General features: G+C 40.0%; 1 protein-coding gene across 10 annotated transcripts in view; it reads left to right on the plus strand.

Annotated features, from left to right (window-relative positions):
• MYO9B (myosin IXB) overlaps window positions 1-15,241 on the plus strand; it is a 131,211-nt gene that overhangs the window by 55,217 nt on the left and 60,753 nt on the right. For all 10 annotated transcript variants that reach the window (XM_072601291.1, XM_072601285.1, XM_072601287.1 and 7 more), the window contains one exon: window positions 9,601-9,695. In XM_072601291.1, coding sequence (XP_072457392.1) covers window positions 9,601-9,695 — 95 coding nt within the window. The remainder of the gene's footprint in view (window positions 1-9,600; window positions 9,696-15,241) is intronic.

Below are 15,241 nucleotides of genomic sequence, written 5' to 3' on the forward strand. Positions count from 1 at the left end.
TGAAATCACTTGTACACGTAGAGAGGTTTGTCTTGGCAAGAAGGACTACTTCTTTGTATTACGTTTAGTCCTCCATTGTCCAGCGCCACAATCAGTGGGAAGAGGAAAGTCTCCTCTCCTCTTCCCTTCTATCCTATCCTATCCCTTCCCCTCCCTTCCCCTTTACTTCTTTATGTGAGACAGGTGAAGGAGAAGGTAGTGGCTGGAAGCATCTGAGTGATATGAAATGAAATGAAGAGGTGAGAAGAGGGAGCTTTCCGCAAATAGCTTTTGAATGAAGGATTTTAGGAGCTAAAGCGTATTTTATATCAGATCCTGGAGGTAATAGGAAGCCACTGGAGTTTATTGAATGGAGATAGAGTGGCGAGTAACATGATTAGATCTTTGCTTTAAGAGAATCACTTTGATGGCTGAGTACGAGATGGACTGGAGTGGAGAGACTCTTATTAGTGAAACAAATTCATTAATAAGCTGAGACTTTTAAGGTATAAAATGGATTTTCTGTTTGTACAAAATACATCAGTCTTCTTTATTTCATTGGAATAGCTGGTGAGTTATAGTGGAAAAAGCAGTGAATTAGAATTTAGAATGCCTTAGGCTTAGCCCCTCTACCTTTGATGCATTCCATGACTTTAGACAGGTCGCTATGGCAGCAGTAACCTTGTATTAAGTGCATACTGTGTGCAGGAAACTCTGCTAGGATCTGGGCATATAAAAGTAAAGGGTTAGGATCATAGATTCTCTACACTTAAAGTGCTTACATTCTACTGGAGAGCAAGGGGAAGGTTCGGCATGTGTGAAAATAAATGTTGGGGGTGTTGATCCCATGGGTTCTTCCTTCCTGCTCCTCCATGTCTCCATCTGTAAAATAAGGAGTTGGACTAAATGGTTTCCAATTCTAACTTTACGCATCAGTGATATCGTCTCCAGAATATAGTTTAGCAGCAAAGATCTCTTCAGTTTGCACAGATAAAGTGTACGTAGGCAGAGACATTATTTGTATTTCCTGCTAATATATATGCAGCTAATGTATTGTTATTGCATCACCAGCTACTTCTAAGTATCACTTAAAGCTAGGTAGTGCAGGTAGAGCACTGGGCCTGGAGTCAAGAAGACCTGAGTTCAGCTCCAGCCTCAGACATTTACTAGGTGTATGACTCTGGGCAAGTCATTTAGCCAAGGTCTGCCTCAATTTCCTCACCTGTAAAATAGGGATAATAATAGCATCTACCTCCCATGGTTGTTGTGAGGATCTAATGAAGTAATATTTGTTGGGGGCCTAGCAGTGCCTGGTACATAGTAAATTCTGTATAAAAGCTTATTCACTTCCTCCTTCCCTCCATGAAAAAGATAAGGGCCCTCACGGCTTCTGTGTAATCATTCAAGCTAACAAGACTTCAGATACAGAACATGCTTCAACTCAACAACAGCAAATTTTTTTAAAAAGGACTTGCTAGACAACCATAATTTTCTATCTCTCTACCCAGAATGTCCATTCCTCAGCCCCACCACACACACAGAGGGAAAATGCACTGTGTTGATTGGTAGTTAGAGCCCCTTTTCCAGGCTTACACTGGCCCATAATTCAGAGAACCAGCAAAAACGGTAAGGTCCTGGTTAGTTCTTTCATGTCATAGTTTTCTCTTTACTCCTCTTTGACTCCTGCTTCTGCTGTGTCCAGGAATACCCCCACCGTGTCTAGGAGGGAACTTTTTACTCCTCCACCTGCTTTTTATCTGATGCCATTTCTAAGCTTGTGTGCTTCCCTGGGATCCCAGGATCCCTGGAAAGAACCAGTTCTGTGCATCCACCCAGCTTCTCTTCTTCTCTTGGCAGTCAGTCTCCCTCTCCCTCTCCCTCTCCCTCTCCCTCTCTCTTCTCCCTCTCCCTTTCCCTCTCTCTCTCCCACATTAGAAGTTCACTGGCCACTCACAGAGTCTCAATCATACTACCAATTTCCATGACCTTTGATTTGGCCATTCTCAACCTGGACATTTGACCCTTCCAGGGGTGGAAGGAAGGAGAGGGGGAGGCAGGCCTCACCACATTAGGGCCAGACTTAAAACCAATTGACTCAGTGTCTATCTGTATGGCATTAATAGTGCATCAGGTACACAAAGCTAAGCAAGGAATTCATGTCTTATCAAGGACTTTACCTTTTCCAGGGAATAAATAGCTGGCATTTATATGGTATTTTAAAGTTAAAGCCCCAGGTCTCATCTGATCCTCACATTTTTCTGAGTTCAGTGCTACAGGTATTATCATGATGTTACAGAGGAAGAAACTGAAGTTGTGAAAAGTGAGTGACTTTTCCTTGATCACACAACTTGTATGAATCTGAGTTAGGTTTCAAACCCAGCCCTTCCTGAGCCCTGCTCTCGAGACATTGAACTGTTCTGCTATCACTGGGGTGAGAGAGACCCAAAACAGTACTTTGGCACCGCTATTGCATGTGTTTGACATGTTAGAGAGGGAAGACATTCTTCACCTTTATCAGAATAAGGTTTTTAGGGGGCTGAGCCAAGATGGTGGAGTAGAAAGATGCATATACTCTAGCCTTTCCACAGCCCACAAAATACCTGTAAAAATGACTCACAACAAAGTCTAGAGCAGCAGAAGCCACAGAACAACATAGCAAAAGAGGTTTCCAGCCAAAGGTAACCCGGAAGGCTGACAGGAAAGGTCTGTCTCACAGGATGCTGAGCAGAGCACAGCCCTGGCTTCGAAGCACTGGGAGGAACAGGACCTGAACAGACCTCCAGGCAGAGTTCCTAGCAGGGAAGGTCCCAGATACCTCAAGCCACAAGTGACAAAGAAAGCTCCAAAGTTCAGTGGGGGAGGGCTTTCCCAGCTGGGTGAGAGGGAATGGGGTTTCTCCAGCAGTAGCCCCAGGCAATGGAAGATGCTGAAGCAGCAGACTGTAGGCAGCTATTGAGGCCCGGAAGCAACCTGAATCCATTGTTCAGGCAGCTCAGTTTAAAGCCTCTGGTAGTAGGGAGCAGCTGATCTAAACCCCAACCCTGAGTGACAGCCTGCCCCCACCCAAAGCCCAGGGGAACTGAGCAGCTGAGTCTAATCTCTTGACAAAGGATTCAGAAGTCAAGTAACTGGCTGGGAAAATGCCCCCAAAAAAGGAAAAAAAATAAGACCATAGAAGGTTACTTTCTTGGTGAACAGGTGTCTCCTCCCATCCTTTCAGATGAGGAAGAACAAGGTTTACTGTCACAGGAAGTCAAGACCCCTGCCTCCAGGGCCTCCAAAGTGAAATTAAAGTGGGCTTAAGCAGTAGAAGAGCTTGAAAAGTGAGTTAGCAGCTTGTTAAAGGAGAACCAAAAAAATGCTGAGGAAAATAGCACCTCTAAAGAGAGGCTAACTCAGTTGGAAAAAGAGGTCCAAAAAGCTAATGAGGAGAAGGAGGCATTAAAAAGCAGAATTAGCCAAATGGAGGAGAAGATTCAAAAGCTCACTGACAAAATAGTTCTCTGAAAGAGAGAATTGAGTTCAGGTAAATGAACGACTATGAGATAAATCAAGCCATTAGAAAACAAAACCAAAAGTTTGAAAAAAATAGAAGATAGTGTGAAATATCTCATTGGAAAAACAACTGACCTGGAAAAATAGATCCAGGAGAGACAGTTTTAAAATTATGGGACTACCTGAAAGCCACGATCAAAAAAAAAGAGCCTAGGCATTATATTCCATGAAATTATCAAGGAAAACTGTCCTGACATTCTAGAACCAAAGGGCAAAATAAATATTGAAAGAATCCACTGATTACCTCCTGAAAGAGACCTGAAAAGAGAAACTCCTAGGAATATTGTGGCCAAATTTCAGAGTTCCAAGGTCAAGGAGAAAATACTGCAAGCAGCTATAAAGAAACAATTCGAGTATTGTGGAAATACAATCAGAATAACACAGTATCTGGCAACTTCAACATTAAGGGATCAAAGGACTTGGAATAAGATATTCCAGAAGTCAAAGGAACTGGAATTAAAACCAAGAATCACCTACCCAGCAAAACTGAGTATAATACTTTAAGGGAATAAATGGTCATTCAATGATACATAGAGGACTTTCAAGCATTCATGTTGAAAAGACCAGAACTGTATAGAAAATTTGACTTCAAACACAAGAATCAAGAGAAGCGTGAAAAGGTATACAGGAAAGAGAAATCATAAAAGACTTTCTAAAGCTGAACTGTTTACATTCCTACATGGAAAGAAAATATTTATAACTCTTGAGACTCTTCTTAGTATTTGGCTAGGTGGAAGGATTGTACATACACACACACACACACACACACACACACACACACATACACACACACACATAGACAGAGTACAGGCTGTGTTGACTCAGAAGAGAGATGATATCCCCAAAAAATATATATATAAAATAAAAATTAAGGGGTGAGGGAGGAAAATACTGGGAGGAGAAAGGGAGAAATGGAATGGGGCAGGCTATAACTCATAAAAGAGATAAAGAAAAATCTTGTTCAAAGGAGGAGAAAAGGGAGAATGGGAGAGGGGAAAAGTGAAACTACTCTCTCCACATATGGCTTAAGACGGAATAACAAGCTCACTAAATTTGGTATGAAAATCTATCTTATACTACAGAAAAGTAGGGGAGGAGGCAACAAATGGGGTGAGGGGAATGATAGAAAGAAGGGCAAATGGGAGAAGGGAATAACTAGAAATAAGCACTTTTGGGAAGGGACAAGGTCAAATGAGGGAATAAAAGAATAAGGGGGGATAGAGTAGGATAGAGGACAATATAGTTAGTATTACACAGCATGATTATTATGGAAGTCTTTTGCAAAATGACACATATATAGCCTGTATTGAATTGCTTGCCTTCCCAGTGGGGCTGGGTAGGGAGGGAGGGAGGGAAAAGGTGGAATTCAAAGTATTAGAAACAAATGTTGAGAATTATTATTGCATATAAAGGGGAAATAAGAAACACAGGTAATGGGGTATAGAAATTTATCTTGCCCTACAAGAAAAGAGAGAAGATGGGGATAAGGGAAGGGTAGGATGTGATAGAAGGGAGGGCTCATTGAGGGAAGGGGTAATCAGCAAGGTATTAGGGGGTAGGGGGAGGGGAGAGAAGGGGAGAAAAATTGGACATGTTACAAAGTGGTGTAAAAGCAATTAGTATTAAAACAATTGACTGAATTAATTACTGAGACTAAATCAGAGACATCTTTAGTTTGGGGAAATGAATTTTAGTCTAGGTCTCCTAGAGGTAATTTAGGGTAAAATTTGGCATTGATGGAAAAGTTAAGGTTTTAATGGTAAATTTGATTTTATGGTTGTTATTTAAGCAGGATCTAGAACATATATAGAAAGGCATGTAAGCCACTTAAGACTTGCCTCAAAAGATGTTCCTTAACCAATGTGAAATTATAGTCATATATGACACCTGGTTATTGGAACTTGCTATTTTAAGATGCTGTGGGACTATTAAGTGACTGTCCTTCTGAGTCTAGCTCCAGGTATGGATAGCAACAAAGGCGGTCTGAGCCTCTAATCCATGATGCCAGTAAACCTGTGAGATGCTGGTATAAACTGCAAAAGGTGATCTCATGGGAAGGGTGGGAGAGTGGCTGTTCAGCCTGGGCTGAGGGTAGGATTCTCCTGACTCAGTTTCTCCACTGACACCTGGCAGACTCTAAGCTTCACTGAATGCAAGTTGACAATCTACTCCTGCCTGGAGCTGATATGAAGTTGGGGAGATATTGTTTCCCTGCAATGTCCCTACTCTTAGTGGCAATTTCCTATAGTCAAAAGGATTGTAAGCTTAATACCAGATCTATTAAATTATAGATTGTTGGTAGGGGAGCATCCGAGGTCAAGTCTAAAATTAAGCTATTAGACTTAGGACATTAGACCAACAACAATAAGTTAGGGTCCTTTAATTCTTATTAATAGTGTGGAGACAATTAGATCAAGGGCTTATGAACTTAGCATACATAGTTATTATTTGTGTCTCAGTTGGTTAATGTTAAAAAAAAAATCTGGTTTTGGTCTATATTGTAAATGCTTTAAAAGAAATATCACCTGACCAAAAGTTAGAATTGTGTTATGTGATATGAACGGTGTTAAAAGTGAAAAATAAAAAAAATAAGAGAATAAGATTTTTAAATGCATAAAATAAAAGGCAAAGGATTACAAAGGAAACCAGTTCTATTTAAATAGTCATCAAAGTATTTTGTTTTTTTTTTTAAGTTCATACTCAGGTTAAGAACCCCTATTAAAAGGACTTAAATAATTGAAGAAATTAAAATATATTATTTCATGTCATCTAAAGATCCTGGGAATATCATAGAAAATAGAAATCAGATTTTTCATTTGAGAGAGGACTTTGAGATCATTGACATGAAGCTCTAAAGGTGGGGTGGCCTAGTAGGGAGTATCATTGTGGGCTGACAGGCTGAGAAGAGCCCTGAACCAGAAGCCTTAAAAGCTCTTGTGTTTGGTGTGATTATTATCATGGAACTTGTCTCTCTGAGCTTAGGTTTTTTTTCAGTTCTAAAATGAGGTGCTTGGGCTAAGAATCTTGAGCATTGAGAAACAAGAGTATGGCCTTTCCACTAAGAGTCAACTTCAGTTCATGAAGAGCAGGTTCCATATTGTAAGATGGCTCCATGAAGAGTTAGTGTCTGTTCCCTGCTGTCCCCAACACGACCACCATTGCCACCCCAAAACAGAAAGAAATGTACCAAATAAAGCAGTGAAAGCAGGAGGGAGAGGGTTACAACTCCCCATAAGGTAAATAGTGTAGGAAAAATCAAGGCTCACATTACAGGTTCACCCTGCTACACTCAACATTACCCCTGGGCCTACCTCATACTACATTTGGTATCAGAGGACACTTCATCTTTCTTGAGCCTTAGTTTCCACATCTGTAAGCACCTTCCAAGGCACCTCCCAGCTCTACAACTATAATCTTGTGATCTCAAAGGTGGGAAACCATCCTAAATTTCTGTGAGTCTGTGGAATTGATTTGCCCAGGGTGTCGCAACTAATACTAGAAGAATATGTCTGTATATTCCCCTAAAAAAAGGAATAGCAAACCTTGGGCTGCCACTTTACTTAGAGCAATGGCTCTTAACCTGGAGTCTGTGAGCTTGCTTTTTAAAAATCATATTAATAGATTTATGCCAGTATCATTGGTTGCCTTTGTAATCTTGTGTTTCACTTTATGTCTTTAAAAACCTTATTCTGAGAAAGGGTCCATAGGCTTCACCAGACTGCCAACAGGGTCTGTGACCAAAAAAGGTTAAGATCCTGTGCCTTAGAAAGAAACTACAGAAGAAAGATTCAATATTGAATTGGGGTCTTTATTGTGAAAGAGCAATAAAAGTTATTTTTCCTTCTCATTTTTTTACTTGGGCAAAAACTTCCTTTTGACAGAAAAACTGAGCCTTTTAGTACCTTTGCACAAAGTAAAAAAATATTGGGCAAAAGGGATTTTGTTGATGGCTTTAAGAAAGATCCAAGAATCCCTACAACATAGAAAATATTCCAGCGTAATTCCCCAAGATGTAAAATCACTTTCTGTAGCACCACCTTCTTCATTTTTACTTTTAGCTCTAGCATGGTTAACTCTCAGAATTTGTTTTAAAAGTCAATTTCATAAGAAGGTTCATTTGATTTCTGTCTGCTTGAATATAGCTTAGACTGTGGTTTTAAGTGTTCTTGTGCAGACATAGCACTTATTTTTGGAACAGGAAGTTGATTCGTCTTGTGACCCTGATAAAACAGTCACTTCGTGATGACTGAAGAAGACTTCCTATTATGAAGATGCTTCCAGACAGTGATCTGCTCTCTGATCCTGCTTGCTTTGCCTTCAGGGGAAGCTTCTCTTCACAATGTAGTCATTCTTGCTGACCTAGTTAGGTATTTGAGAACATTTAGGAAATTGTCACATATTTTATCCCCTCAGCCTCTCACAGTTTTTTTGTTTGAAAGAAACAAAATGAACGTGAGCAATCCCTGTTTTGCCTCACAACCAATATCTCTTTACTATATCGTGGTCATTGATCATTAAAACATTTAACCAGGGCTTCCAGAAACTCTCCTTCAGAGTGTTTTGTCTTGGCTGTGAGCAGACCAGCTCTGCTAAAAGCTACCTCTTGAGCCCTACTCTGCCATTTGACTTCCACTTCTAAAACACATGCAGGAATCAATCTCCAAATTGTGTTGTTTGTATCACAGCGCTTAGCGATAAGCATGCCCAAGACTCTTGTCCTGATCCTTTTTTATACTCTCTCCTTAGTGATCCTATCAGACTTCCTGGGTTTCGTAATTTATGCAGATGACTCTTACCTCTGTACATGTAGCCCTGTTCTGTCTCCAGAGCTCCAGTCTCATATCACCAACAGCGTTTTAGACATTTCAAACTGAATGTTCCAATGAACTTTTCAAACTTAGCATATCTAAGACTCATCTCTACCCCTTCCCCCACATCTTCTCGGTTCACAGCCTCAACATTATCCTCAACTCTTTACCCTGCCCTTGCCCCATATAGCAGATCAGTTCCAAATCCTGCCATTTTCACCTCCACAGCACCTTCTTCACATGACTCCTTACCATTACTCACACAGGCCCCAGGCCTTAATTCAAGCCCTCATCACTTTTTTTTAGACTATTACAGTGACCCCCTAATTGGTCTCCTTGACTCAATTTTCTCCCCACTCCACTCTATCCTCCATGCAACTACCAGAGTAATTTTCCTAAAATGTGGGCCTGACCATGTCAGTCCCCTCCTCAATAAACTCATTACTCTTACTGCTTCTAGGATCAAATGAACTCCTGTCTTAGTTTTTAAAACCTTTCATAATCAGGCCTCAAATTATCTTTACAGTTCTGTGTACCTTCTGCCATGCATCTATGCTGTTCTCTGTTCCTCAAACGCAGCCCACCATCTCCCAATTCCATGCCTTTGTACTGAATTGTCTCCCATGTTTGGCATGTACTCCTTTCCCAGCTCTACCTCATTCATTTGCTCAGTTCCTTCACCAAGCCACACAAAGCCTTTCCTGAGTATCCACATATGTGATTACTCAGTGCCTGCCGAATCTTGTATCTGTTTTGTACGTATTCTGCATATATTTAGATGCGCAAATTTCCTCCCCCTCAGCAGATTGTAAGCATTTTGAGAACAGGGACTTTAATTTCTTGTCTTTGTATCCTTTAGTGTCTGGCACATGGCTAATTAATGCTGATTGATTGATTAAAGCAATATGATTATACTCCTGTCATTAGGGCCACTGTAAACCTGTGATAGACATGATGAAGACTTCTAGTAGCTCTTAGGATGCCATTCTGTGTTTTTACATGACCAGACCCTTGAATTCCAGTCCCAACTCTACCCCTTAGCTAAGCAGTGTGACCTCAGATACATTGTTTAAACTTTTGAGGCCTGAGTTTCCTCGTTGGAAAAATTGCAGAGCTTTGATGTTTCTGATCTTCCACAAGCTTATACTTTCATAATGTATTTCACAGCTTCTTAGATCTCAAGTTTCACATTATGAATAAAATGCCTGTAATATTTTGGATTTCATCATCTGAAAACTTCCTTTTATTTCCCTTGTAGGCATTTGGAAATGCCAAAACAGCCCACAACAACAATTCAAGCCGTTTTGGGAAATTCATTCAAGTCAACTACTTGGAGAATGGCATTGTCCGAGGGTAAGTACAGTAATTTCAATTTTATTTAAATTCAATTTAACAAGCATTTTTAAAATGTCTACTCTCTGCAAGGGACTATGTTTGTGTACTAGGTAATGAATATATGGAAAGGAACATGAAAGCTGCTTATTATATTTTACTGGAGGGATGCAATACAGTAAGCTTCACAGGAGGAGAGTGCATTGAAGAGCAGACTTGAAAAGAAATTGGGATTTTGGGGGTACAGATGAAGAAAGGAAATGCATTCCATGGATTGAAAATGTGCCCTGTGTGATTACATGACGGGATGGGTGAAAAGATCAAGTTTTAGGAAGTCTAGTTTTGCTAGAAAGTACCGTATGTGTGAAGGAGAGTAATATAAAATAAGCCTAGTAAGGTGGATTTAGAGCCAGGTTGTGCTTCCAAATAGACCTTTGAATGCGTAGTTTAGGCAGGAAGTGATGAGCACCTGAACTGAAACATAAACAGTATCATTGGAAAGAAAAGAGTAGAAGAATTTCTGTGAAAGTAGAATCAGTGAGACTTGGGAATTGAATGTATGTGGTAGGAAAGGGGAGAGTTAATGAAGTTATGAATTTGGGTGACTTAGGTTATGAGGATGATCAACAAAAAGGGGAAAGCTTAGGAGAGCACAGCCACAACAAGCCAGCTACTTGAGGGCTAAGGGGATTAAAAGTTGGGTAGAGGTCAGATAATGAGTGAGTGTGGAGTAGTAGAGTTGCATTGAAGACAAGCCTTGTAATAAGTTATAACTGGGAGGGCAGGATGCCACTCATCTTCCCATAATCCATTTGGTTACCCTTTGGGTCAGTCCTTGACCCAGTTAAGGGAACACCTCTCACTTTGAAGTTTCAAAGTGTTATATAGCCTTTCAGTTTATTTGGATCATTACTGCTATCCACTGTAAGCTGTCCTTGACAGCTTTGTGTCACCTGCTCATTTAGTAAACATACTATCTTCTAGGCCTTATCTAAGTCATTGATGAAAATGTTAAGTAGCACAGATCCCTGGGGCATTCCCCGTTTCAGGTTGGAATCTAACCATTAAAGGCCACTCTTTAAACCAGGCCATTCAGCCAGTTCCAAATCCATCTAATTTTAGTCATCTAGCCTACATCTTGCTGCCTTTCACAAGAGCAGCATGAGAGATTTTGTGAAAGGTGCTGTTAAAATCTAGTCAAACTCTACAGCTTTCTCTTAAGGTACTAGTTTAGTAACCTTGTCAGAAAAAGCAAATGATTGTTTGTTGGATATGACCTATTCTTTAAAAAAATAATATGTTTATGAGTACCTTTTGTCTTTATATCACTGTCATTTCTGTATATCTTCCCAACTCCCTGAACTGAACTGTCCCTTGTAACAAAGAAAAAGTCAAGTCAGAATGATTAAAACAGTTACTGTGTATGATAATGGATGCAACATTCTGCTCTCAAAGTCCCCAACTTCTCTTCTTAGAGGAGGAAGATTTGTTCATTATCTGTTGCCAGAGACCATTATTGGTATTGGGGTTCTGTTTGTTTGTTTGTTGTTTGCTTTTTGTTTCTTAGCTATTGATTTCAGCTTTTTTAGTGACCTTTTTTTACTTTTATTGGTGTAGGCATTGTGTAACAACTTTTCTGGTTCTGCTTTTACTCTGTATCCGTTCTTACAAATCTTTCTGTGTTTCTCTGAGTTCCCTAGATACATCATTTGTTTAGCCATTCCCTAACCATGAGATACTCATTTTTTCCCTGATTCTTTGCTACTGCAAAAGAAGTGAATATTTTAGTATGTAATGGAACTTGATTTCTGTCTTTTACTTCCTTATGACAAGTGGTGTTAGTAGGATTGCTAAATCAAAAAGTTTGAACTTAGTCACTTTTCTGACATGATTGCCAGTTGTTATTAAGAATGGCTGGCTTAATTCACAGCTCCATATATATGCTTACATGCTTACAGCTTAGAGCTTTGAGTTAAGTCATAGAGCAATTAAGCACTTACTGTGTGCCCCCACGCCTGTGCTGCTGAGTGTGTATGTTCATCCTTTGTTGCCGAAGAAGACCATGCCATCAGAGAAATGATGACATGACTTGCACTTGACTTTGTTTTGAGTGAGGGAGGGCTGCGCAGGTCACCAGCCTCACTTCTCCTCCAGAGCCATCTGAATCCAGTGACCAGACATTCATCAGGATGACTGGAGATGACCCAGGATGAGGCAGTTGAGGTTAAGTGACATGCCCAAGGTCACACAGCTAGTGAGTGTCAAGTGTCTGAGGTGAGATTTGAACTCAGGTCCTTCTGACTCCTGCACTGGTGCTCTCTCCACTGCACCACCCAGCTGCTCCTGCTGAGTACTAAGAATACAAGGGAAGACAAAAAACATTCCCTGCCTTCAAGAAGCTCACTGTCTAATGGAGAAGACAGTATGCAATTCAATGTATAGAAACAAAATATACAGGATAAATTCTAGAGAATAAGCCCAGAGGGAAGTCACCAACATCAGAAGGGGCTGGGTGGTTACTTGCAAAAGGTGGGTCTGAACCCCATCGGTTGGACTTTAGCTGAGACTTGAAGGAGGCCAGGGAAACTAGGAGGTAAATATGAGAGGGAAAAGCATTCCAGGCATGGAGGACAGCCAGTAAAAATGCCCACAGTCAGGAGATTGGAGTTTCTTGTGCAAAGAATAGCACAGAGGCCAGTGTCACTGAATTGCAGAGTACTCAGAGGTGGGGAGTAAGGGGTAAGAAGACCAGAAAGGCAGAGTGAGGGTCAGGCCAGGTTAGAAAGAGTTTTTATCAGATTTGCCAACTTTCAAGTATGAGGTAAATTGTTATAATTTGAATTTCTCTTATTATTAGTGATTTGGAACTTGTTTCACATGATCTTCAACAGGGTGCAATTCTTTTGAAAACTTATTTATTCTCTGTATTCTTACCTTTTGGGGAATGACTCTTGGTCTTATATATTTGTGTCATTCCTATGTACATTCTGAATATGAGACATTTGATAGTGTCTTGTCTTGTGGTTTCCCTTAATACTATCTGCATTGATTTTCCTTAGGCACAAACTGTACATTTTAACTCCAACAATACAGATGAAAGCAATGATAAATGGCAGCTGAACTCAGTTTAATTGTACTTCCTCCTCTTAAAGGGAGGTAGGACAGCAGGTTTAATATGTTGCATACACTGTCAAAAGATGTCACTTTGTCCTTTAGACTTTACCCAAATTTACCGGTTTATTGTTTGTTAATTTGTTTGGTTGTACCATGTGAAAATTAATAGGTTTAAAATAAAAATTGTCCCCCTTGATTTATATGCTTGCTGACTATTAAAAAGTTTATAATAACAATTAACTTTCAAAATTTTGGCTCTCGGGATAATAAGGAATCTTTTACTTTGTTTAATAAATTGGTAAGAATCCAAAATATGCCAAGAAATGTTTTTGAAATGCTAACAGTATGGTTGTCTAATTGAAATTCTGCCTGCAGTCTTCTTTACACTGAGGATTTGATTAGCAAACCCTTCGTAGATCATGAAAGGATGAATTTTAATCTTGGCTCCTTCTGTAATTTCACAGATTTTCACTGAATGGAGAATTTGATTACCAGGATTTTTCTGTTTTTATGTTCACTGATAATGCTTTTGCTTTTTTTTTCATATGCATAGAATGAATAGCAATTACTTTAAAGCAAGTTCCTCTTCTCTTAGCTCCATTGTGTTACATGTGGCAAGGAAAGCACACAAGGGTCAAATATGTTTGCCCCTTAAGGACAGGGAGTGTCATTTTTCATCATGCCCTGTTTAACATAGTCCCTTTCACATAGTAGGTGCTTCATAAGCATTTCATAAATTGAATTTATATTCATCAAACCAGGTAAGGATCATGTAGGTAATTAGGTTGGGGAGTGGGGAAGGGGGTTACCTGTGGTTCAGAGGTTTGTTTTGTATCAGAAACTTCTTTCACAGGCAGTACGGTGAAATCCATGAACCCCCTGCTCAGAATGTTTTAAATATAGGATTACAAAGAAAACCAATTATACTGAAATAGCTATCAAAATATTTCTTAAAACAAGTTAAGAACCCCTCCTGGTCTCTAGAGTGAGAAGTGGAGACATTAAATATTGACAGGCCCCTGAGTAGAATGAGCAAGAGGGCCAGGTATCATGATGTTCTCACTCTTCCCAGGAGGGCCCCCGGCAGATAATCTTAGGCCGGACGGAGGAGGTAAGTGACCAGGATCCAACTAGTTGGTTATTCTACACTTTGGTTCTTTGGATCCAAACAAACCACAACCTCCACCAAGGAATGTGGATTTCCATCTCCCAACGTAGATTCATCCTGCTAGGGGAATGTTTCCTAGTTCTCCTTCTGGTCAAAAACTAGATTCAAAATTCATGTCATAGAGTTATAAAATTCTAGAGCTGAAGAAGCCCAAGTCCTAATCCAACTCCCTCATTTTGCAGATGAGAAAACTGAGGCCCCTGAGGTTGTTACTAAACAGAGTTTGCCAGCTAGTTAATGACAGAGTTTACACTAAAACCCCCGTCTCCTGCGACCTTATCCAAAGTTCCTTCAAGCAAACAAGCATTTCTTTTTGTTAAATATATTTTATTTTTTTCCAAATACTTGTAAAGACAATTTTTTATTCTTTTTTTTAAATAAAATTTTGAGTTCCCAGTTTTCTTCCTCCCTCACTTTCCTCCCCTCTATCAAAGACGGTAAGCAATTTGATACAAGTTGTATATGCAAGCAAGCATTTCCGAAGCACCTACTATGTGCCAGGTGTTTTTAAGAGGCTGCCTTTAAGAATTGGCTCCCATGTTATTGTAACAGGCTCAGGAGCTTGTGTTCCTCTAGAATAGAAGAGAATGGAATTCAGTAGAGGGAGTTGGAGAACCTGAGTTCAAATCCCACCCAGGACTAGTGTGACATTGTACATTTCATTGCTATTCTCTCCTCAGTTTCCTCATCTGTAGCATGAGAGAGTTGCTATAGGTGGCTTCTGAATTCCCTTGTTGAAGTCTTTGCTCTTTTTGTGACAAAACAAAGACAGGACATAAAGTTGTCTCATAACAGGTTAGGGAAAACAAAATAAGACATCCAAGATAACTTGAGCCTGTCTGCAGAGCAGTACATTAAGTATATTGTAACATACTTGCAAAATAAATGAACATGAAAGTGCCAAGAATGTACTGACTAAGCTCCAGATTAGGTGGGTTGGGCACAGGAACCTTGTTGTAGGGGAAAGTATGTTTTAACCCTGGTCCTGAAGATGGTGAAGGTTCCCAGTTGGCAGAGAAGAGTAGTTTGTGCAAAGTTGTGGACAATTATAAGTTGTATGCAGGAAGTCACAGAGACTGGCTTAACTAGAGCAGAGGAACTATGTTAGAGAATAAAAAGAAGGGAAATTTCAGACTTAAAACAGCATGTGGACAGAGATTCTTCAGTGAGAAATTTGGACTTAGTGTCCCAGCAAGAGGACTAGATGTAAAGTCTGGAGCAATGGCAACTCTGGGCCCCACTCTCACCAACTAACAGTGTTATCCTAAGCAAGTTACTTCACTTC

This window comes from Notamacropus eugenii, chromosome 4 (genome assembly GCF_028372415.1).
Source record: "Notamacropus eugenii isolate mMacEug1 chromosome 4, mMacEug1.pri_v2, whole genome shotgun sequence".
NCBI classification, from domain to species: domain Eukaryota; kingdom Metazoa; phylum Chordata; class Mammalia; order Diprotodontia; family Macropodidae; genus Notamacropus; species Notamacropus eugenii.